At 43.2% G+C, this 25,295-nt stretch overlaps 1 protein-coding gene across 1 annotated transcript in view; it reads left to right on the top strand.

Moving 5' to 3' along the window:
* Nucleotides 1-25,295, top strand: part of MYO5C (myosin VC) — an 81,521-nt gene that overhangs the window by 34,635 nt on the left and 21,591 nt on the right. Inside the window, 17 exon segments of the mRNA XM_015418804.1 lie at nucleotides 607-690; nucleotides 947-1,081; nucleotides 2,561-2,658; nucleotides 2,993-3,079; nucleotides 3,164-3,275; nucleotides 3,453-3,664; nucleotides 5,189-5,354; nucleotides 6,889-7,035; nucleotides 9,020-9,184; nucleotides 9,366-9,459; nucleotides 10,430-10,493; nucleotides 13,635-13,815; nucleotides 14,982-15,075; nucleotides 15,564-15,627; nucleotides 15,732-15,812; nucleotides 16,066-16,246; nucleotides 18,380-18,473. Of these exon segments, the coding sequence (XP_015274290.1) occupies nucleotides 607-690; nucleotides 947-1,081; nucleotides 2,561-2,658; nucleotides 2,993-3,079; nucleotides 3,164-3,275; nucleotides 3,453-3,664; nucleotides 5,189-5,354; nucleotides 6,889-7,035; nucleotides 9,020-9,184; nucleotides 9,366-9,459; nucleotides 10,430-10,493; nucleotides 13,635-13,815; nucleotides 14,982-15,075; nucleotides 15,564-15,627; nucleotides 15,732-15,812; nucleotides 16,066-16,246; nucleotides 18,380-18,473 (2,059 nt within the window).

Raw genomic sequence — 25,295 nt, 5'->3', positions numbered from 1 at the left:
CAATATTAACCATGGGTAATGCTAACCAGGACTCATTCCTAACCTAACCCAGAATTTGAAACCAGGTTTTGAAACATTAGCGAATGAGTAAAAAAAAAGAATACAGAAGAAAACATACCCAACCCTATTGCCTTGCATATGATCGCCTCCAAAATGTCCATCTAGTTTTCACTTCTCAGTTATACAATACCCACTGAATTAGATCTGCATTCATCATTTTATCAAAACAATGCCATGTATTCATGGAAGTACTAGTACTAACCAGGTCTGACCCTTCTTAGCTTCCGAGATCAGATGAGATCGGGTGTGTTCAGGGTGGTATGGCCGTAGGCGTATTCATGGAAGGAGCATTTGCCATTCTGCCAAGAACTGAGGACTGCTTGACCAGGGGATATTGCAACACTCATAGATGCAAATGGCCCGTAGCCAGAGCCAGTTTCTTGGCATTGGCATGTTAGGCAATCTCCCAATCCTTATATTCTACTAATAATGATACTGGTTATTGCGTTTGTTCATTTACCTTGTGTAGCTTGAGAACTGGAGAAACTGTGTGTGATTTTAACCATTTGCTGTGTTGCCGTTGCTGATTTCACCTTTCTCACACAGGTGGAGTATAAAAGTGAAGGATTTCTGGAGAAAAATAGAGATACGGTATATGAAGTATTGATTGAAATCTTGAAGAACAGCAAGGTTTGTAAACATGTCACGAGTATGGCTTTACGATAATGAAAGGCATTACATTTTCTGGAATATATTTATAGAAACAAAAATTCTGTTGGCTTTTATTACAGTCATAATACTTAAAGGAGATGGATGTTGTAGTCTGGCAGCAGTGATAGTCTTTGCCAGTAAATTCTGTTTTCAGATATATTTTCAGGCTGTCTATAGTTGTCAGAAAATATTCTTAACCCTCTTATAAAATACAGTAGCTGTTGTCTCTTTTCAGTTTCAACTCTGTGCAAACTTCTTTCAAGACAATCCAGTGCTACATTCCCCATTCAGCTCCTCTATCAAAGTTAAGCCTGCAAAAACAGTGATCAAGCCGCCTAATAAACAGTTCCGTACAACAGTAGGCAACAAGGTATTTTTAAGTTGCTCTTGGAGACAAGAAAACTGGGGAGTTTTTAATATTGCATTGTGATTATTTGGAACCTCCTTGACATGCTAACTGTGCCCCAGAGCACAGAAAATAGCACTCAAAATGGACCCAGCTGCTGATCTGGAATATGTGTCGCTTTTATTACTTCCTTGGACATCTTGACTGTATTCACTGTTTGTTTAGGTGTAAGGATCATAAATACAAAGGTCTGTTCTCCACTTCCAGCATACTGGAACATGGAGGACTAAGAGACCATAGCATGTAGAACCCTCTTTCTTCCCCCAGGCAAAGATTCCCTCTGCAGAGTTGCCATCTTTGGTCTGAGAAATACCTGGAGAATTTGGGGGTGGAGCCTGGAGAGGGCGGGGTTTTGGGGAGGGGAGGGAGCTCAGCAGGGTATAATGCCATACAGTCCACCCTCCAAAACAGCCATTTTCTCCAGGGGAATTGATTGATTGATTGATAAATTTGGCTTATAGACCGCCCTCCCCTGCACAGCAGGCTCGGAGCGGTGAACAACAATTTCAGTAACATATTCACAAATTAAATTAATCAAAATAATAAAAAACAATGGCAATACAAAACAATTTCAGATGATGCTCAATAAACCAGAATTATGTCCATATCCCCATGTGGGGGAGGAGAGAAAGGGGAGTGCCAGGCAAGATGGAGGCCATTGCTGCCCTCAACCGTAGGCCCTTCTTACTGCCTCCAGTACCCCATGAGATCTTAATCCACCACTTCAGGGAAAGGAGTCTGTTCAGTTAATTTATCATATGGACGCAACTCATCCTAAGGCATGCAGTGTGGTTCTTGCTACTGAACTCAGCAGAGCAGAACTTTGGGCAAATGCGTTCTAGGAGCGGGCCACAATATTTACCAGGACATAAATCAATGAGACCTACTTCGATATACTTCAATTTTCATTAGGCAGCCAAGCAGACATATTTTTCTTGCTAGCTACTAACATTATTCATCCTTCATTTGACTTTCAGTACGTACAGCTCCAACCCCGTAGAGATGCCAGGCTCCAGGTGTGGCCTGGGGATCTCCTTGAATTGCAGCTCATCTTGATCTTGGGTTACCTGGTGATCAATTGTAATAGTGGGAGATCTTCAGGTGCCACCTGTAGCAACCCTATCTCTGATCTCCCCTCTCATCACCGACCCAGTCAAAACATAAAGAAGATCACATGACTTGCCCAGTTCCCTGGGTTCCCAAGATGTTCAGGGCTACAGAATTTTGGCCCCCTTCTCCAAAGAGTCCTGAGGAAAAACCACCCCTGTCCTGCCCATCATGTTTGACAGCTCCTTTCCTAATTTGGAGATGTTCTGTCTTTTAAGCTGTACTTGCAGAGATGCCACATTTCCTTTGACAAGCTGGTGCTAATTTAAGATTTTGAAGTTTGTTGCTTTGGCGTGAAGGATAAATTAGCCAATTTGCTGCCTTCCTATTTTTCAGTTCTGCAGTTCTTTGTATTTATTAATGGAGACACTTAATGCAACCACGCCTCATTATGTACGGTGCATAAAGCCAAATGATCAGAAGTTACCATTTGAGTGAGTATATTTGTTCAACGGAAATGAGATATTATCATTAATAGGGAAAAGCGTAATGAACTCGAAGCAGCTGCATGACAGTTGTTCATTAGAACCATTTTTCTTTAGTGTGACTAAAATAATGAGTGGGAAATCTGCTTCCCATAAAATTTCAGATATGCATGACGTAAATTATTCCAACAGGAAAGTAGGGTAAACTATCATGTACAATTGTGTTTTGCTTCTGTTACAGTCGCCCATCTATTATATATCATGGGACAAAATGGGTTCTATCATCATAGGGCAAAAGCTTTAATAAATCTGGCATAAATAACTATTTTATTGTGTGCTTTAGGTTTGATTCAAAAAGAGTGGTTCAGCAATTACGAGCCTGTGGTGTTTTAGAAACAATTCGGATTAGCTCTCAGAGTTACCCATCCAGGTAAGTAGTGGTCCCCTTTTGGTTTCAATGGTTTCACTTCTGCCACTTAGAACAGTTGGTTCTAATGTTCATTTTATTTCATAGGTGGACTTACATTGAGTTCTACAGCCGTTACAGCATTCTTATGTCTCAGCATGAACTCTCTTTAAATGATAAGAAACAAATCTGCAAGATTGTTTTACAGCGGCTAATCCAGGTCAGAGTTTTTTGTTCTGTTTTGTTTTTAGTATTAAACTCCCAGTCTTCATTTGTTACATGCAAATGAAAATACATTCTTTGCACAAATATGTTACTGCTGATTTATGAAGGCTGGCATTCAAATGTGTACCTTGTTACAACAGAGTTTAAGCATATTTAACATTTCCCACCGCAGGATCCTAGGCAGTATCAGTTTGGCAGAACAAAAATTTTCTTCAGAGCAGGGCAAGTTGCTTATCTGGAAAAGCTACGGTCAGATAAGTTGAGGCAAGCGTGCATCGTGATTCAAAAGAATATCCGAGGATGCCTTCAGAGGAAAAAATTCCTTCATATAAGGCAAGCAGCAATTACGATACAACAGTATTTCCGAGGACAGCGTTCTGTACGGTAAGTTTGCACCAAAGCCCTGTTACTTATTGATGGACATGTGACTCAGTGGAAGGACAGAGGTCATCCCTAGAATTTCATCTGGCAACTGCTATGCTGGAACAAATATTTGTTCCCAGTTTCTATGTTCCTGGGGCCAGTCTGTTAGTTGTTAGTCCAGGAGACCAGCATTTATTTATCTTTCTGTCTCTCTCTCTCTTTCTGTCTCTCTCTCTCTCCCCTCCCCTCCCCTCCCCTCCTCATCTGTTTTCTTTCTCCTTCCTTCCTTCCTTCCTTCCTTCCTTCCTTCCTTCCTTCCTTCCTTCTAGAGGTTATTTGTATATGCAGCCTCATTGGCCTTTGCCTCGGAACACAGAGGTCGTTTGCATATGCGACTTGATTGGCTTTTGCCTCTAACATTCTAAATAGTTTGCTGTTCTGAGGTAAAATGTGTCCAATCTCCAGGTGAGGGCTGTAGATCACTCAGAATTACAACTGCTTTCCAGATGGCAGAGATCAGTTCCCCTGGAGAAAATGGTGGCCTCTGTATCCTTATATGCTGTTGAGGTGGCCCCCGTATGACAGCCAATGTGACATAGCAGTCAGGGCTTCAGAGCACGAGAGAGGCTGCAGGTGTGTGGGGGGTGGAAAGCTGAAGAGTGAGGGGGAAATAAAGGTAGGTTGATGATTGGCTGGGAAGGAGATAGGGTTGCCAACTCCAGGTGGGAAATTCCTGGAAATGTGAGGGATGGAGCCTGGAGAGGGTGAGGTTTCAGGAGGTGTGGGACCTCAGACAGGTACAAAGCCATAGACTCCACCCTACAAACCAACCATTCCCTTCTGGGGAACCATTGTTGCCAATCTCCAGGTGAGGGCTGGAGATCACTCAAAATTACAACTGTTCTTTAGGTAGCAGAGATCAGTTCCTCTGGAGAAAATGGTGGACTCAGTGTCATTATACCCTGCTGAGGTCGCCACAGCAAATTGACACTGAGTGTCCAAGGCCGGGGCACCCGCCCAGAGCCTCTTTCTAGAGGCCGTTGTATTTATTTCCACAACGGGCCTTTTTCCTAGTTTAAAATAAACCATAACACTATCCCGACATATTATACACAGGTAAAACAAGTGGCAAATTTATATTTTGTAGTGCCCTCCCAGTCCTGGATTGTGAGTACTTCGTGGGCACAGGGAGGGAATAACTCAAGGAGGAATAGGAGATTCAGGAAAGGTTAGGGTGCCAGCCATGATGTAAACCATCGCTGTCCTCAACCAAATGCCTGGTGGAATATCTCTGCCTTACAGGCCCTGCGGAATTGCATGAGATCCCACAGAACCCTGATGTTATTTGGCAGAGAGTTCCACCAGGTCAGGGCCGAGAAGGCTTCCTGACCTAACTATGTGCAACAAATTAAACACAGGTGTTAGGTTTATACACGATATTTGTTGCAGTTACCATTATACAAGTAAATTGTGTGTGACCTGTTTCTGAGAAGTTATAGGCAGGGAGTTGAGTTCAGATGCCAAGGATCATTATCTTCTCTTTAGACAAGCTATAACTGCAAGAGCCCTAAAAGAAGCATGGGCGGCTATTGTTATCCAGAAGCACTGCCGGGGATACCTAGTGCGTAGACTTTGCCTGCTTATCCGTGTGGCCGCTTTGACAATCCAAGCTTTCACCCGGGGATTTCTAGCAAGGAAGAAATACAGAAAGGTAAACATAGTAACCGAATGTTCCATCAAAATCCCCCAAATCTATGCATTAGTTTACTATAAAGGGAAGAAATAAATGCCTAAATTGTTGAGACCTGTACCTTAATTAAGAGGCAGCTCTGACATTTAATGTTAGATGCAGAATTGTAATATGTATTCTAGCCTTGGAATAGTATATTCTCAAAAGTCGATGGAGCTCACACTACTGTGCTTGCCTCTACATTTGCAAAGCAATCTGGGAAATAGAGCCATTGTGGTATAGTGCCACAGTGGACCTGAAAGTCCCAATTCAGATCTCTTCTAAGTCACAGACTGCGTGGTTGGCCACAGGAAGCAACCTCAGCCTCTCCATAGCATGGTGGTGATGGAAAGTACCGTCAAGTCACAGCTGACTTATGGCAACCCTGTAGAGTTTTCAAGGTAGGAGACGTTCAGAGGTAGCTTGCCATTGTCTGCCTTCACATCACAACCCTGGTATTCCTTGGAGGTCTCCCATCCAAATGCTAGTCAGGGCTGATCTCACTTAGCTTCCAAGAACGGATGCGATCCAGCTAGCCTGGGCTATCCAGGTCAGGGCCCCCCGGCCTACATGGTAAAGATTAATGATATATATAGAGAGAGCACTGTGCTCTAAAGCATTATGTAAATGCCTGTTGTTGTCAATATTATGTATAAAATAATTTATGGAATATCAATGTGAGGCCCTAGCACCACTGAGACGTTCTCCCTGCCATCTGCCGTCCCACCGTCACAGAGGGCAGCTTGCCTACCAGCCTCAGAATTGGGAAGGGGAGGGGCTTCCAGCACCCAGGTCCTCTTCCTTTCCCAGTCTGGCTCTCCATGTGCTCTCTATCCCTGATGTGACCTCAGTCTGTTGCTTCCTCCCTGGCTCGGTGTGGTGCCTTCCCTTTTACAGGACTCCCTGGCCCCACCCCCACCTGGCTTGTCTCCAGTCTCCTTCCCCTTCCTCCATGCGGGAGACTATAAAAGGGAAAGGGAAGCTTTCCCTGCCTCTTTCCCAGCTGACTCTCTCCTTGCCCTGCCCTTCCCCTTGTGGTTCAGGGCTGCCTCTTAACCCCTCCCATTCTGACCTTCCCCAAGTCTAAGCTCAGCCTTGCCTTCTGACTGCACCCCTCCCCGCCTCCGCCTAGCTCCCTGCCCTATTCTAGGCTATGTCAGACCGATCTGCCTGGGTCACAGCCACCTCCCTGGCCTGGCCTTCCTCACATGGGTGAGTCCAGGCCATGGCCGCTCTCAGTTCCGTCAACCAGAGAGAGGTTGTCGGGACCGGGCATCATCTCCTGACAGTCAATTAACAATGAGGGTATTGCTTCAATGGCAAACTACAGCAGTGTCGAATGTATGAACTGTGTTGTCTGACCAGTAGGAGTTGTGTCATCTGCTTTCCCGTGCAGCTGTGGTCATCCTTGTGTCCCTTATAGTTTGCGTTGTGATATTATTTTGCCACATCGTTTTGATTCAGCCTTGACTGCTAGTCAACATATATGTTTTCCCCCCTCTGTTTCCTTATACAGATGCTTGAAGAACACAAAGCTATCATTCTCCAGAAACATGCTCGGGCTTGGCTCGCTAGACGCAGATTCCAGAGTATTCGCCGTTTCGTGTTGAACATCCAGCTTTCGTACAGGGTACAGCGGCTGCAGAAAAAACTGGAAGACAAGGTAGATAAAAAGCATCTATTCATGCTTGACATTATTGATCTGTCATTTAAATTGCAATGGATGCTTGTATTTGATAAAACAATTACTGGTTGTCCAGGAATAAGTGTGTCCCTGTGAAGAAGTGTTTTCAATTAGCACTGATTTTTATCTGGTCATCCTTGTATCACAAACTTGCAACTGATGCTTATTTGACAGAATCCCATATTCATATCAATAGGTTAATATAAGTATGGTCAAGATTCATTCTCTTTTCCTGATTGTTCTGCAAATGGCTGTCATGGGACCTTGCAGGCTGACATTGGACCACTCGGCCTAAGTTTATTTATTTATTATTTGTATTTATACCCTGCCCTCCCTGCGGGCAGGATCAGGGCGGCTTACAGTGGTCGGTACAGTGTACCTGGTCTACATAAAACTTTTAAAACATTTTAAAACAATTAAAACATTCATAACATTTAAAGTGCCTGCAGTATTAATAATTCATTAAATTAGATGGCGCGCTCTAAATCCCATGCAGGTTCCCGATTCAGCGATCTTCCGGTCTCCTATGTAGGTATAGCTCTAACTCCGCATTAGGGCCAGCCTTATACTACAGATATTCAAGTAGTATCGTTGGTGGTAATGGTGGGCGGCTCCTAATTGAAAGCCTGGTGGAAGAGCTCCGTCTTGCAGGCCCTGCGGAACTGCAAAAGGTTCCACAGGGCCCTGATCTCTTCCGGGAGCTCATTCCACCAGTAAGGAGCTGCCACTGAAAAGGCCCTAGCCCTAGTGGCAGCGAGCCTGGCATCTTTAGGGCCCAGAATAGTTAGCCGATGTTGTGGCCCTTACCGTAGTGCTCTCTGGGATATATATGGGGAAAGGCGGTCCCTCAGGTATGCCGGGGTTACCTCATAGAGTTGTTGAGAGGATAAAATGGAAGAGGAGAGAGTAATGTTGTAAACCGCTTTGGGCCCCCTTGGGGAGACAAGGCAGGGATATAAATAGAATAAACATATGATCCAATAAATATGCCTGTATTCCAAGAAGCAAACTGCTAGTTGTTGTTTCTCATTTATATAGCACCATCAGTTTAAAGGTCAGTATACCAAATAATAGTGTAAAGGTAAAGGTTTCCCTTGCTCGAAAACCAGTCGAATCTGACTCTAGGGGGCGATGCTCATCTCCATTTCCAAGCCGAAGAGCCAGTGTTGCCCGAAAACGTTTTCCGTGGTCATGTGGCCAGCATGACTAAATGCTGAGGTGCACGGAATGCTGTTACCGTCCCACCAAAGCAGTACCTATTTATCTGCTTGCAGTTTCTTGGTTTCGAACTGCTAGGTTGGCAGGAGCTGGGGCCAGAGACTCCGTCACACAGCACTTGGGTCTCGAACCTCCGAGCTACCGAGCTTCCGGTCTGCAGCTCAACGTCTTAACCTCTGAGCTACCGCAGCTCAGATTATAATAACAGACATCCCTGTAATTTAAGATCAGTGGGGCAGGCCTTGATCCAAATTTTATTTCACCAGGAGGTCAGATTAACAGCGATGTATAGCAGAGCCTTCTTCGTAACTGCCCCAGAACTCTAGAACTTTCTCCAGTGGAATTTGCCTCAGTCCACCCATTCAGATATTTCAGAGGAATCTGAAAGCTTTTGTTTTGAATAACTTTTCAAATAGCTATTTCCCTAGCTCTTGACTTGATTCTTTAATATGAATATTTTCTCATATTGATAGCATATCTGTAGTCATAGTAACTATACTTATAACCACTTTTCACATAATAGCTTTTTTTAAAAAGAGATATTCTGGTTCATTTGAAGTAACAGAATAGTGCAAACATACACATTAATGAATCTATTTTTAGCATTCTTCTTTTTTAAACTAGGAAGAATAGATATTATTGTATATAGCACTTGGTAGATAAAATAAGTGGGAACTGAGCCTCTTGGTTTCTGTGTTACCAGATGTCTAAACAGACCGATAGAGAATTTCTGTTTTCATTTCAGAATAAGGAAAATAATGTCTTACTGGAGAGATTGACCACTCTAGCCTCAAACCATTCCAATGACGTAGAAATAATGCAAAAGCTTCATCTGGATCTTGAAAAATTAGCCATGCAAAAGAAAACAGCTGAAGAGAAAGAGAAGAGGAACAGGGATAACGATCAACAGGTAAAACTTAATGGAGTTTGCGATACAGTATGAACTCAAGAATAACTGGAGCAGCAATGAGTTTGACTAGAAATTATGAGTGTGTTGAAACTTTTATGCGCTGATTAACTCAGTGATTGCTCATAGAAGGGTGACCCCTCGTTTAACAGAGTTTGTGCTGTCTTCACTTCTTCCTTTCCAGAGGATCTCAGAACTTGAAAATCAGAATTCAGAGCTGCAAAAACAGAAGGAGGAACTAGAAAGGAAGCTTCGGGAGAAAACTGAGGAAATGAAAGGTGCAGTGATTCACATGCACATGGGGTTCCTTTGAAGTGATGGGGAGAAAGCGCAACGGGACACAGGGGCAAGGTTTGCTGGGTTCGTAAATCAGTACAGATGATGGGACGCATATGCGCAGCTCCCATTCACTGCATTGAGACTTGTCCAGGAGCACTTCCTTGTGGACTGTGCCACGTGATGTTATGCCAGTATTTCAGAGGAGGTCTTAGCCAGCATGCAAGAGGAAAGGTCCCTGACCACCCACATACACCCCAAGTAGAGGGGGAAAGAAGAAGAGCAGACTCCTGCCACCACTTGTGCCCATCCCTCCAGGGCTCGGGAATTTGGTTTCCAGTTAGGGTTGCCAACCTCCCGGTGGCACCTGGAGATCCCCCACTATTACAATTTATCTCCAGGTGACCAAGATCAGTTCCCCTGGAGGAAATGGCTGGACTCTATGGTGTTATATCTTGCTGAGATCCCTCCCCACCCCCCAAATCTCCAGGTATTTCCCACCCAGAGATGGCAGCCCTGTTCCCAGTGGCATCTCCCACCTGCCTCGCACAGGGTGAAGGCCACCCCTTACCTGGCCCTGGGGGTGGGGGTGAGGAGGCAATGTTTCTGGGGCATCCTGGACTTCTGCCCTGGGGTACAGAATCAACAGGACTGCCCCGCAGCATTTTAGGCCCTTGTGCCAGAGATGTGGGCGGAGACTCCATTCTGAATCTTTAGGACCTGGCTGCTGAACATCTGCCTTGAATTAGTTGCATAATGTGGCCCTAACTCCAGAATTAACTTTAAAGCAAGCAGTGTTTGGGCCTTTCAAAACTTTTATGACGTCTCTCCCAGCTGTTTTAGCTGCTTCCATTTAAAATGAAGCATTTTTAAGATTAGTTTGTTGGAACTGAAATGATACTCATGTTTGATTCTGTGGCTGATTTTCTTTCTGTATAAAGGTTTTTAAAACATCGAATTATCTTTCTGCAGATAAAATGGATGACCTGACAAAACAGCTCTTCTCTGATGTTCAAAAGGAAGAAAGACAACGAATGTATGAAATTTAGCATGACTTTAAGTTGCAACTTTCTTAGAGGCACCAGTCATTTAGATTTAATGGCTAATAATGGGTTGCCCTAAATGAACAAATCAGGCTTGTATGCTTCCCTGCTCCCTCTCGCATGTAGCCAACTAATGCACGATTTCTGCAGTTGTGGTAAATCATAGTTTGTTGTTTTGTTCAAATGACAAACTATGATTTGTGCTTTCCCCTGCAAACTAGGGTCACAAATAGGGTTACCAACCTCCATGTGATGGCTGGAGTTCTCCTGGGATTACAGTTGATTTACTGGTGACAGAGATTAGTTCACCCGGAGAAAATGGTCACTTTGGAAGGTGGATTCTATGGCATTATACCCCATTGAAGTACTTCCCATCCCAACCCCCAGAACTCCTCAGGCTATACCCCCCAAATCTCCAGATATTTCCAAATCTGAAGCTAGCGACCCTAGTTACAAACTGTGACTTAATCTTGATTTGAAGAGAAAAGCATAAACCATATGCAGTTTGGACATAACAGCAAACTGTAGTTTGCCACAAAGCAAGAAATAACTCATGTATGCAAGGAAAGGAGGGAGTACTTGAGCATGAGGTTTTCCCAAGCTTGTTTATGTAGCAGCAAACCATGGTTTGAACAATGCCATAGTCTGTTTCTCTGCAAAATAATTTAGGTTGCCTATAATAGGACTAAAAAGCCTTGCTAATGGCAGTTGTTAAACAGGTTATTGGTAACCTAACAGTGCCCATTGCTAAATCATTAAATAGATTCCTGAACATTTCACATATATGCAAGCTAAAGGAGAGTCTGTTTCCATGTCCAGTGATTTTTAATTGTCCAAACGAATACATATTTATAGACAGACAAAGATGTCAAAGATAAAAGTACATTAAAATTTTAAAAACACATCGAGATAACAAAGCAATTGTAAGGCCAACCAAAATGAAATAGATCAGTTAATAGCTTCCTTAAATCAAATTGCAGACTGGAGAAAACAGGCGACATTAGAAGTTATGAGAAAGTTGCGTCCAGAAAGTAACCTTGACGCTGTCAGGGAGGCCACACCATGTACAGAGAAGGGAGTTTAGAAATTTTCCTTGAATCTTAATATGTAATGGACAATTTAATAAAACATGGAAAATGGATTCAGTAGCACCCAGGCTACAGATAAATTTGGAAATGAACACAAAGTACAGAAAACTTTTAAGAATGGATTTGGAGGGGGGGGAGTTAGAATCTGGTAAACAGAATTATGATTCTAGGTTAGTCTTGCTTTATGCTTAGCGAGAAGCCTGTGTTCCATTAGAGGAAGTGTCAGACTCCTGGACAAGAGACTCCCAACAACACTCTCTTTGGCAGTGATTTGTTTATTGAGATATCATCATGATCCAAGCTAGAACAGTACTGTGTGAGAACTGAGATTCTGGCGGAAGAATTCAGAAATATAGACAGTTTAAACAGGGCCCCCTGCCCTGTCTTGACACACACCCCCCCCGAATAACCAATCACACTTCGCAGTCATCCCACCTAGCTCTTGCATTCACTACCTCTCCCCACCTGGGAATATATGGTCCCGTTATCTGCAATAGCAAGCTGGCACAGCTTCAGTCTCAAGGTCCTCCCTCGAGGAGGGAGATATCTTAAGGAAGAGTTACAATGCCTATGATAGAGCGGTTCACACACTCAGCCATTCACCCCCCGTAGGAATTTCCATCTCCTCTGTAACTATGGCAAACTAAAGCAGAGTTTGACAGGAAAGCACCTTACTGGGTAGAAGGGAGCTGTAGGATTGAACCTGTTATGTCCCTCTGGAATGTCATAATTCTTCAGGTTATTCTTAGCATCTAGGGTTATAATAGGAAGTGTCTGTTAAAATAACTCTCTGCCTTTACAATGCTATAATTTACTTCCATTAAAATAGAATTGGACTGCAATGGCACACATATTTACTGGGAAGTGCTCAGGGCACTTCCAAGTAGCAAGTTTAGGATTAGATTAGATTTAATAGACTTTCTAAAAACTATAGTACTTTGTCTTTTCATTTATAGTTGATTAATTGGATTTTACTGTATTCTACCTGGTATTCTACCAGAGCCAGTTTGGTGTAGTGGTTAAGTGTGTGGACTCTAATCTGGGAGAACCGAGTTTGATTCCCCACTCCTCCACTTGCACCTGGCTGGATGACCTTGGGCAAGCCATAGTTCTGATAAGAGCTATTCTTGAAAAAGGGCAGTTTCTGTCAAGAGCTCTGTGACGACCTCTTCTCTGGGGAGGTCTGGTTTACCTTTAAAAGTTCTTATGTTTTATTTTCCTATGGGTAATCTAGCTGCCACCAGGGAAATTTAGGCTTTCCCACACCTATTTCTATAATATTTTCTTCTTCTGGTTTTGGTATTGTGACCCAGGGTCTGGGCTTTCGAAGGACTATGTGTTTCCTGAGAAGAATTTCGTTCAGAACTGTTATCTTAAATAAAAGTAGATTTATTTGATGTTTCACACACTTTTCTCTCTTACTGACAGGGATCTGGGCATGTCGCTTTGTAACAGTATTTTCCTTAGACCATATATGGTTACTGTTTCTTTATGCTTTAACTTTTCATAACACACACAAGACTTCTCTCTCTCAGACCTTAAAACGAACAAACTGCTTCACTCTTTTACTAGACAGAACTTATAACAACTGCTTTAACACAGCACTCTCTTCTGACTGACTGTTTAACTGTATATCACTAACTCTTTTACTCTTACTCCTGATAAACATACAAATCATCCACACAGCATCCATTCCAACCCCCCCCCTCTCTGTCACTCACGAATCATATCACTTGCCTGAGTCCATCACACTAGATTATCCTCACACATCCATGCCAACCAACTTTTAAACACACACACACACACACAGTAAAACATGGAATCGTTACAAGCTCTCTCAGCCCCGCCTACCTCACAGGGTGTCTGTTGTGGGGAGGGGAAGGGAAAGGAGTTTGTAAGCCTCTATGAGACACCTTCGGGTAGTGAAGGGCGGGGTATAAATCCAATCTCCTCTTCTCTTCTTCTTCTTCTTCTTTATTGAGTAATATTATTTGCACTCAAGTAGGGATGTGGATTACATTTCAGTTTCTTTCTGAATCTTTGTAGAACTCTTGAGAAAAACCTCCACAGCCAGAAACAGGACAGCGAAATAAAGATCGAGTCCCTAAAGGGAGAAATAAAGACTCTCAAAGAAGAAAATGATCAGCTCCAAAATCACCTTCAGGAAGAAGTTCAAATTCGTGCTGGTTTAAAAATTGAAGTAGCAGCACTTACAAACCAGGCAAAGGTAGGGGTGACAATTTAAGCATCCAGTGAAAAAGATTAAGTAAAAGTCAGGTTTATTTCACATTTTCTGGCTAAGTAGCACAAATAGAAACTTCCAGATAATTAGGATAAGAGGACGGGTTCCCTTATGGATTACAAAATCCGTTAAATGGCAGGAAGCGAAGAGTGGGCAGTTTTCACAGTGGAGGAAAGTAAGCAGTGGGGTTCCGCAGGGATTGGTACTATTTAATTGGTTCACAAATGATCTGGAACTAGGGGTGAGCAGCGTAGTGGCTAAGTTTGTAGCGGACACAAAATTATTCAGGATGGTAAAAACCAAGGGTGACTGTGAAGAGCTCCAGGAGGATGTCCACAAATTGGATGAGTGGGCAATCATTCGGTCAACTTATTTATTCGGCCAACGACCAGTACGAATCAATAGCAAAAACTATACAGAAAAATCATTAAAAAACCAAAAATGGTCCATCCCATTGCCAACAGTTGTTGTTGTTGTTCAGTCGCACAGTTGAGTCCGACTCTTCGCGGCCCCGTGGACCAGATCACGCCAGGCCTTCACAACAAATTCTGCAAGCTGCTGGAAATTTTTTAGTGCAGGTGATAGTAACCTGTTGGTTAACACCCATCAAAAGCTTCCTTGAGCTATCGACATCTGTACATCCTGGATAATTATTAAGCGAAAAGGAAATTATATTTGACCAAGCTTCCTGATAAAAGCAGCAGTAAAAGAGAACAGGCTCAACTGATTCCACCTCTTCGGTGCCACATGGACAGACCCTCTCCTTCATGGGAGTCTGTCAGGAGAGGTCTGTCAGTGGCTATCAGCCATGGTGACAAAAGCAAACCTCCACATTTAGAGGCAGTCAGCCTGCCTCTGAATCCCAGTGCTAGGAGGCAGCATCAGGGGAAGGTCTCGGCCTCTGTGCTCTGTTGTTGGCCCTCTAAAGGAACTGGTTGGCCACTGTTTGAGACAGGATGCTGGACTAGATGGACCACTGGTCTGATCCAGCAGGACTTTTCTTATATTCTTAGTTCTTAAATAACATTGACTTCCGTGTGACATTCTTTCAGGGAAACGTACTTTAGACTGTGTGTTTCTGCCTTTTTTTTTGGTCATTCACTTTATTTCATTGGACTGTGTTTCATGTAACCCGTTTCTGACTGCTTCAGACAATACCTGAATTGCAAAAAGAAATTGAACTTATTCAGACTCAGAAAATGGATGTGGAGAAACAACTGCAGTCCCAGAAGCGTGAAATGAGAGGTACATTTTGAAATCATTTCTCATCCAAATGGTAAAGATACATATTGATACATTCTTCCAGTTGTTCAAATAAACATGTTTACTAGTCAGTAACATGCAGTATTTCAGCTCTCTTACAAGTTCACATTTTCCTGCATGTAATACAAAGCCTATCTTTCTTTTCTGGATAAAAATTTAGAAACAGTTGATGCTTCTGAAGGACTTAACAGAACTATTCTGCAATTCTTGGGATTGTGAAGTGGGTCCACACTGGGTGTCTTTTGTGAACCTCTTGTCTTTTTGATGATCATTTTTCATAGTATAGCTAGGATGGGAGGTCTGCCCAGCAAGCATATTGTCTGATTCTGAGTCACATGCAAGCATCAAACTGAACATTATTTATGACCAAAATGAGAATTCCCAGTGAAATAAAAAAATATGGTCTATATGATTGTGCTGCCAAAGTAAAAATTTATTACTAATTTTATTTTATTTTTTTTAATTTCCAGAAAAGATGGCAGATGTCACAAGGCAAATTCTTGATAGTTATGATTTTGCAGATGTGAGGAGCAGGTACAGGTACATTCTGGGAAATTGCTGATTTTTTAAAATTACAAATTGTACATTATTTAAGATTTTTCTTCCATAGTCTTTTCTCGTTTTGCTTTTTGTACTAGATTGTCTACTGAAGATTTGCAACATTTAAACGAAGATGGAGAACTTTGGTTTGCTTACGAAGGCCTTAAAAAAGCCACAAGGTTAGCTTTATTATCCATCACTTGCTAATGGCTTTGGTTCGAGGTCCACCATTGGAATAATGAAACACATCAGATTAACATATTATTACACATATTATTTGTTATGATAATATGTTAATTATTGCTTTGTTGCAGAAAACAGGAGTGAATCAATACTGCAAGCTCTTATTAATGTGCTCTCCGGATTCCTCTTGCAACAGTAAATGATTTTATACTGTTCTTTTACTTCCTTGTGTGTCTGTTCTTTTAACAGAGTATTGGAAAACCACTTCCAGTCTCAGAAGGAGAACTATGAGAGGGAAATAGATGGTCTCAACTCTAAAGTGGAACATCTCAGTCAAGAAATAAGCCATTTGCAGAAGCTGTTCAGGGAGGAGAACGATATAAATGACAGCATTCGACTGCAAGTTGCCAGACTGACCTCGGAAAACATGGTGAGGACCAAATATTGCGGAACTTAGAAATACCTGGGACTTGCTTCAGAACTGTCTCATTGAGTTCAGCACATCTTATTTTCTTGTACAGCCTTACAAGGAGTTGGCCTTAGCCCCTATATTAAAGTAGCCCTGTACTTTAAACTCTTCCACTAGTCTGCGTTACCCAAAGTTTCACAATGAATAAGACAACATAAAGCAAGAAAAAAAGGCATGTTGCTTAAGGATGCTTCCTAGAAAAGGTATTATGTCAGAAGGCACTGATATGTCACTAGATGTGTCACTCTTTGCAGCTCTGTGTATGTGTGCATTGCTGACCCACGTAGAGAAAGTTGTTGAAAAAGTGATCGGCAATGATGGGGGGGAAATTGCAAAATTTTATCAATCTGTTGAAACAGAAAAGAAACACCAAAGTAAATTGCTTCTGAGTAACAGGTCACAAGTAAAGCCAGCTGCTGATGGACATCTGTATTTTATATGGAATTCATCTACAATGTGTTAACTAGCAGTTCCAGCTGGTCAGTATACATAAACAAAAGATCCCAAAAGGAGCAAGCGGGGGCCAGAGATGAGAAGAGTCGTCCTATAACATTTAAGTTAGAGGAGTTTCCATATTTGAGACCTACTTGTATTGAATTTTAATTCTCTCTGGGTCCGAGCAATTCAGATATTCCATTTGTCCAACAGGGGGTGCCTTCACACAATGAATGGCCATTAATCCAAAGTTACGGCTCAGAATCAGGTCTGTCAGTTGAGCACACAGTATGTACAGACACACATTCTGCAGGATGCAGTGCCATTTGTGCTGAATTTTGTCACAATGAGACTAGAAGTAGATCCTTGCAGCATCAGCCTCTTGGGGACAGGGATCAAGGCAAATAGAAGGAAGACAAAAAGGAACTCCAAGTATGTACTTTGAATCACAGCACAAACCGCATTGTCCTAATCCCAAAGCAGCGAGAATTTAGGAGAGAAGGTAGTTAGGAGAGAAGGCAGAGGAAAAGCTTGGGAGGAACAAGAACAAAACAAGCCTTTGAATACAGCAGAGAGCTGTGTACATGCTGGCAACAGCTAAGGAATTCGTTAGTTGTTCAGAAATACTGCCAGGTAACCTGACGTGTATTTCTGGTTCTAGAACTTCTGGGGAAGATAGCAAGAGGACAATTAGGACAGGACATAAGTAAGTTCCTGTGAACCAAGGGATACAGATTTCCCTATTCCACCAAATTAGTTTTGAGCAAAAGGGAGAAGACAATAACCTTGATTGGTTGTAGAATCCTGCAGTTCCTGACACATAGAATTGATGCAAAAACCATTCTGTGGCTGCGGTCACACGGAGCATTAGCCACGCTAGAGCGACGGAAGACAGGTGGAGTTTCCGGGCGCGATCTCACCGGCACATCTGGGAAGCGTAGCACTTCCGTGGCTCAACTGAGGCTTCCCGCCAAAAACACGCAGCAAAAAACTAGTACCTCGGAGGTACTAGTTTCCAGAAACTGCGGGGCAAGGTCAGGCGTTTCCGGAGGCATCCGGCGCCCGCCAATGTCCCCTTCCAAAAAAGGGTTTTTTCCCCCACGTCTCCATGGATGCGCACAAGCACCCAACGGAGCATGCGCAGTCGTGGTGTACACAAAAAAACCACATCCAGTTTGCCGCACCGCGCGCTTCTTTTTTGCGCGCGGGATTGTCTTGCGATCAGCACCTCTCCCTTCCCACGGAACCTCCACGGTACCTCAACGGGAGGTCTGATCTCTTTACCACGCGTTAGTTTGCCCCGGGGCAAACTGCCACGCTTCCCCCCCGCAGTTTCCTGCCCGTGTGACCGGGGCCTGTATTATGTTTCACTGCATCATGTTGCAAGTCTACTTCATGTAAATGAAATATTTCTTTTCAAATTTTATTTTGTATCTCAGAGTAACATAATATAGTCTTGGGTCTGTGCAGTGTTTGTCAATACGGATCCATGATCACACCAAATTTTGTTTATTGATAGATTTGAATCTTTTTTACTCTACCTTTCCTACAAAGGTCCAGGGTAGTTAGCTGCAATTTCCTGCCATCCTGGCTATTTACATTTCTGCCATGACCTCCAGAATGTCATTGTTGTTTGAATATTTCTACCCTTGTATGAAGATGATCCCAGATCTCAAGCAGCGGATATCTGAACTTCAGAAGCACAAGAAGGATCTCGAAAACCGTCTTCAAGAAGAAGCTGCAAAGAATAGAGGTAATCTAAAAATAACAAGTAATTTTGGCCTCTCATACCAAAAGCCTCTTGAAGCAGAAGAACTTGTCGTCGGAGGTTTTTAAGCATCAATTGAATAACTATTTGTCAGGGGCATTATAACTATAATGGGCTGAATGACCTCGATGTTTACTTCCAGCTCTGAGATACATGAAATAAATAAACTGGGAAGGGTCTGCATGAGACTTGGGAGAGCTGTTGCCAGTCATAGTGGTCATGACTAGATTAGGACTGTGATCCTAAGAACTCTGCCCTGGGAGTAAGCCCTACGGAATAAAATGGGGATTAATTTTGGGTAGACCTGCTTGAGAATGCTCCCTAGATGTACCAGAAGTGTGATTCACAAAGCACCTTCATACGTTTAATAATGCATGCTGTATATCTGTTTATTTAATTCACTGCATGTCTACCCCACATAACTAAAGAATTAACATGTGAATTGCAGTGTTCCCTCTAAGCTGAGTTAGTGTGAGCTACCTCACAGGTTTTTAGCCTCCAGCTCACACATTTTTGCCTCAGCTCAGGAAGGAGGGCTCCAGAGCAAACTAATTTATGCAGTAGTGAAATCACTCGCTCACAACTTTAATGCCAGTAGCTCACAAAGTAGAATTTTTGCTCACAAGACTCCAAAGCTTAGAGGGAACATTGGTGAATTGTCTATATTACACATTGCCCCTTCTTCAACATGTGTTTGAAAGTCTGCAAGAGACAATATAGAAGGTGGAGACCAGTTAATGGAAGGTAGTCCTTGGCCCAAAAGACATCTGCCTTGCCTCAACCAGGGACAGGGCCTTTTGAGCCTTGGCACCGGCCTGGTGGAACATGCTGTCGATTGAGATCAGGGCCCTGTGGGATTTGTTGCAATTCCGCAGGGCCTGTAAAACGAAGCTGTTCTGCCAGGCCTTTGATTGAGGTGGCAGACATCAAATAACATCGTCCTCCCCTGCTTTAAGTGCCCCATGGCGCTATTCAGACCAATTGCCACCAGGAGCAATTGATTATTCCACCAAGTGGTCCACCGCCCTGTCCTAGCATGAGCACAGCGTACATCAGGACTGAAATTAACGGCCGAGCTGCTATTTAAAGTTAAACTTTTATTTTAGTCAAACTTGTATTTTAATGATGCAAATGTTTTTATGGGATTGTTGTATTGTCATATGATGTTGTAATCCACCCTGAGCCCACTTGCAGGGTAGGGGAGGGTAAAAATCCCAATAAATTTTTAAAAAGGGGAAGCCAAAGCTTCTCCTAAAACTATCCCAGGTTTAACAGCATTGCCACAGTTCTGCTGGATGAAAGGGGCAGGAAAAAAGCAGGGCAGTAGGAAACGGATCAAGTACAGAGCCAGCAGAGTCACACAACACCACAAAGACTAACAATTTATTCTGAGATGTGTGTTTGTGGGTTTAAAGCCCACATCATAGGATGAAAATGGCTTATGCCGCAATACATTTTTTAAATCTTTAGACATTTGGCTGTCCTCCTTTGTGGTCTCTGTGCTTCCACAGTAAAGGGTTCTGTGTCTGTGTGGAGCAATAGTTGGAGTTTTCTGGTGCTAAGCTAAATATGATTTTGATACCCAGACCCACTCAACTAGAGAGAAAGTCTGGGCTGGATATGGATTTCCCAAACCACTTGTGTACTTTTGAAAGCTCTGAATGTGTTTGTCTGACCCTTCTGATTTGGAACTTCCAACAGGATGCATTTTAAAGAAGTGTTTGTATTCCTTAGGTCGGAGTAGCCAGTTCTAGTTTATCTTAAGTATTGGAGTCATACAGTCATAGAACCAGGGTGGGCTAGGGGGAGAGCAGGTCTGGCTTCCTGTCCTAAGGGGAAAATCTATTTCTACTGCATCTCTGCCTCACATATTCAAAGTAGTGTTCATAATCCAGACTACAAGCAGAGCAGAAAGGTGGACAGGTACACCACACAGAGGCACTTGCAGACAGCCAGGGCCGGCATTTCTAGGAGGGCCCATTGCCTCTGATCCCCCTCCTAGTCACTCGCTAAGGACTCTACCACCCATGGTCCCAGCTTGTCAAGGAACTGCACAGGCTGACCCCATGAATTCCCAGGGCAAGAGCACACAAGTAACCAGACTGATGGGCTTTTTTTAAAGATGTATATAATTTATTGAAAGAATAGACAAGTTATCAAGATTGTAGCCAACAGATTATCAAAGGGCATACAGAACACAAAAGAAGAAAAGATTGGATTTATACCCCGCCCTTCACTACCCAAAGGAGTCTCAGAGCGGCTTACAAACTCCTTTCCCTTCCCCTCCCCACAACAGACACCCTGGGAGGTGGGTGGGGCTGAGAGAGCTCTGACACAAACTGCTCTTTTTTTTCAAGGACAGTTGTGTCAGAGCTTGTGACTGACCCAAGGTCACATCAGCAGGTGCAAGTGGAGGAGTGGGGAATCAAACCTGGTTCTCCCAGATTAGAGTCCGCACACTTAACCACTACACCAAACAACAAAGCTAGCTTTCAACTACCTAACACTTCCAAAAGGTTGGTCAGGTGGTGCAAAACTTACATCCGAAGCAGGCCTCAAATTAGTGTTGGCTACGATTTCAGTGATTTGCCAAGCACAGACCCAGACCTGTACTCATGAAGTCTCAGAGTGGAACCCTGGCCCCTGGGGAGATATCACAACTATAGTTTCTGATCCCTCAAATCAGGTGATGGCAACATCCAATCCTAGCACACCTTTAGGAGAATTCTCCAGAATCTTACATCATCGCTCCTGATCTCCCCCTTCCCAACTCTAGGAACTCGTTCTCATGGGAAGCTAATTCCTCTGACCTTGAACTGATAAGGTGCCAGGCAGGCCGAAGCTCTTAATTAATAACACCTGCAAGAAAGAGACAGGCCTGTTATTTTTTGCATTAATGGGGGGGGGGGGTGTTCCGTGCACTTCCCAGTGCCACCAAGAAAATGGATGTGGGAGGAGCAGGTGGTTGTGAGCACGGGTGGTAGGAGACCTCACAAGCAGCAGGGGAAGGACACGCAGGAAGGTGGGAGACATGAGGAAGGGTGGAAGGGAATGAAGGTGTGCGCAGGACCTGGGCAGAGGAGGGGGGCCTAGGAACTCCCTACCCAGGGCTTCCCAAAATCTGGAACCGGTATCGCTTTGGCGGTGATTTAATGGATGGAGTTTTCTTTAAGCTGCAGAGGGCAAGTCTCTACACAGCTCAAGCAGGTAAACAAAACCCAGGATCCCTTAGCCAAACTGCTGAGAGAAAAAGTTCCTTCCTGACTCCAGCTAGTTAGTTTCTGAGCTTAAAGAAAACCCCATCCATTAAATCACCCCCAAAGTGATACCCTGAACTACAAGGGATGCAGTAATCTAACCTTGCTCTACTTTCGCACTGCCACATGGTTTTGTAGATGGAGGCACTGGGCCTTTAACAGCTGCCTTAAATCAGAAATCAACAAATGACAATTTGCCTTGCAAAGATGAGTTGCAGAGATGCAACCATAATCATCACACAGAAGAACTTTGAGGTGGTTTGTGGTGTTTTACAATGAGCTGCTTTCTTAAGGTGAAAGAAGTGGGCAGTTATTTCAGCAAGGCTAGACAGACCCAAGGGTGCTTCTTATCTAGTTGTGAATACCACAGTTATCGTATTGGACATCTGGCAACTGTAAGCAGAGGAATGGAGTTTGTCCCTCCTGTTAAATAAAGGAAAGAACAAAAGGTTCTGCCTGGGGGGAACAGTACAGTGCACAATATTGACCTACCTATAAAAGGAATGAATTAAGTACATAGATGATGCTAGAATTATACCCTGGCACATTACCATCCCATTTCAAGGCAGCTAATAAGCCATCCTCAGCAAAAACCACTTTTAATCTCAGATAAAAGGCATAAAGCCATGCTCTTGCTTCCAGAGACATTTGACCAAATTCTTCCTGTTGTACAACATTTGAGACCTAGCATGGTAGATTCAGCAGTTTTCTTAAAAATTGAGCATGGGGTTGATCGATATTATCTGAGATAGCTGTAATTCAAATAGCTGAGCCATAAAGAATAAGGGGAAACACTTTCGATTTAAATGCTTGCACGGCTCCAGGCATGTATTTTCTCCCCTTATTACAAAAAACCTGCTTATAGCATTAACACACATTCCAGCTTAACATATGTATCCTGTGAGTCCCGCCCAGTCAGTTCCTTGCTGCAGTGGAATCTGATATTGCAAAATGGGTGGTATTCCTCACATTAATTATGATTTTTTTGTTCAAGAGGGGTAAGGATTTTCTCTCCTAATGGGCTGGGGCAGAGGTGTCCAACTCATTTATTACGAGGGCTGGATCTGACATAAATGTCACTTTGTCGGGCCAGGCCACATGTGTCATGAGATATAATGCCAGATAAACTGTATAAAGAACAACAGCCAGTAAGCTCCAAGCTGGTGTACTCTCACTGCAAGGCCCCATAGGCTGGGAAGGGGGTGCAGAGGAAAACCCACATAGGCGGACTGGAGAGGCAGCTGTGCAGCACTGGGCAGATGCTCCCACGATGCTTGACTAATGCAGACGAGGTTGTTCCGCCGTGCTGAAGCCAACAATGGAGTGGCTCTGCCCACTCCCCCCAGCAGTCCCTCCCTTGCATCAGTTGCTCGCGTGCCTCACAAGAGCCCTAGAAGGGCCAGTTCCGGCCCCCGGGCCTTATGTTTGTCACCCCTGGGCTAGGGTCTCGTGGCTGCTTTCAAGCCGGGGGTGTGTGTGATTCCACCAGTGGGGCTAGGTGGAAATTACGTAGTTCTTAGTTCTGTCAAGAGGCTTATGTATGGCAGCTGAAGTTAAAGCTTACTTTCTTTGACTGAATGGCTGACAATGTCCCAGCCTGTAGTTTCTGAAATCAAGTGATTATATTGCCTTGTTCCTCATAAGGTAGGGAGCAAAAATGATTGAACAAGTTTTGCTTCCACTAGCTGGGCATCCTTCAAGAAGGATCTCAAAGCAGGAAGGGTTTTAACTTCATCTGTTAGATTGGAGCCATCACAATTAGCATTGTCTTTCTTGGTTGGTGAGAATTCAGTCAAGAGTCTGTCATTAGTAAATGCCACTCTTTTGGGGCGAGTTAAACTTCTTTTCTTTGCTACCTTCTGGATAGAAATTTCCCCAAAAGGAACAAGTGGAGTTACAATTGGATTAACAGTAACACTTCTGTGGGATTATCCAATGAAAATAAAGCAGTTTTGATTAGCCAGAATTTGAGATGGAATGCTAGAGGTATAGAAAGAAAGAGTCAAGTGATTTCCCTAGGGGAGCCTGACATTTTTTTCAAAATGTTTAATATCAACTTTCTTTGGTTGGTAGTTCAACAGGTACCCTAGGTGTTCTTTTAGATGTCATTCGTTATGCCAAGAAATCACCCTTCCCCCCTAAAAGGAAGAATAGACGGAGAAATTGTACATATATCAGGGATCATAGTAGAAAAAGGAAAAGGTGGATTTTTAATAGAAGACCTTTGCAAAGAGCCTATGTTGTTGTTGTTGTTAGAGAAATTAAAATTTCACTGACAAAACCAGGTCAATACTGGAAATAAAATCTGAAATAGGCTTCTCCTGCATACAGGGTCCTCATCCCTCAGTAATATCATTTTCTGACTGATCATCCTGTAAAGTATGAAATCTATTAGAGGTTTTGACTTTAAAAGTTAAAAAAGTAACTTACTTTGTTTTGTAGTAGGAAAATTATTAGAATTGAAAGGACAACCCCTTTTTCTACCCATTTCTGAATACCTGTGATAATATATAATCAATAAAAATCAGTAAAATCAATAAAAGAAATTAAAAAATTGCTTAAATAGTCAAAATTATAAATTTAAAATAATAAAATGGTGGTAGGTGCTATAAAATAGGCAAGCTATATAAACAGTAACTATATAAACAGTAACTGTTTATATATATGAATGAAGAAGAAAAAGAGATTGGATTTATACCCCACCCTTCACTTGAAGTCTCAGAGCAGCTTTCCCTTCCCTTCCCCACAACAGACACCCTGTGAGGTAGGTGAGGCTGAGAGAGCTCTCTCAAGAACTGCTCTTTCAAGAACAGCTCTGACAGAACTATGGCTTGCCCAAGGTAATCCAGCAGCTTGCAACTGGGGGAGTGGGGAATCAAACTCGATTGTCCCAGATTAGAGTCTGCACACTTAATCACTACACCAAAGTGACTCTCATATAAAATTTGAAAGGCTTAAGAATAAACTACAAGCTTAAATAGTGTGTGGGGGGGTGAATTTTAAAACAACCAGCCATTGGGAGAGCCCAGTTTAATAGCCACACTGATATACATTTACTGTTCACAGAAACACTGGGAGGCTGTAGGTTGCATTGTAGCAGAATGTGCTACTTCAAACTGCCTGCCTACTCCCGTAGTAAATTTACTAAAAACCTTTATATGGGCAAACCACCACCCCATAACTAAAACAGTAACTGTTTATAAAATAGGAACAGGACTGCTGTCAGTTCTAGCCCCGCGCTGGTGTGAGCTACCAAGCCTTGTCCCCAGCTCGCTGCCCACCCAGCGGTTCGAAAGCTTCGGCGAGTAGATAAAATGGGTACCACTCCTTAGAGAGGGTGGGCACACTAAACCCCCCAGTGGGGGAGGTGTTAGCCGACGAACGGAAGGTCCAGCGCGTGAGCTCAAAAGCCTAGAGAGACCTATTCGGCATCATGGCCTGTAATGGGCCATTCCGGCCAGGCGGTGGCAGTGTTGCGCTGCAACTGAGAAAGCTGACGACATCAAGCCACGCCGAGGGAGAATGCTGTTGGAACACATCTGAAGCTTAC

This window comes from Gekko japonicus, unplaced genomic scaffold (assembly GCF_001447785.1).
Source record: "Gekko japonicus isolate JY-2015 unplaced genomic scaffold, Gekko_japonicus_V1.1 scaffold150, whole genome shotgun sequence".
Taxonomy (NCBI): Eukaryota; Metazoa; Chordata; class Lepidosauria; order Squamata; family Gekkonidae; genus Gekko; species Gekko japonicus.
Note: the sequence above shows the minus strand (reverse complement) of the source record. Positions and strands in the feature narration are given on the sequence as shown.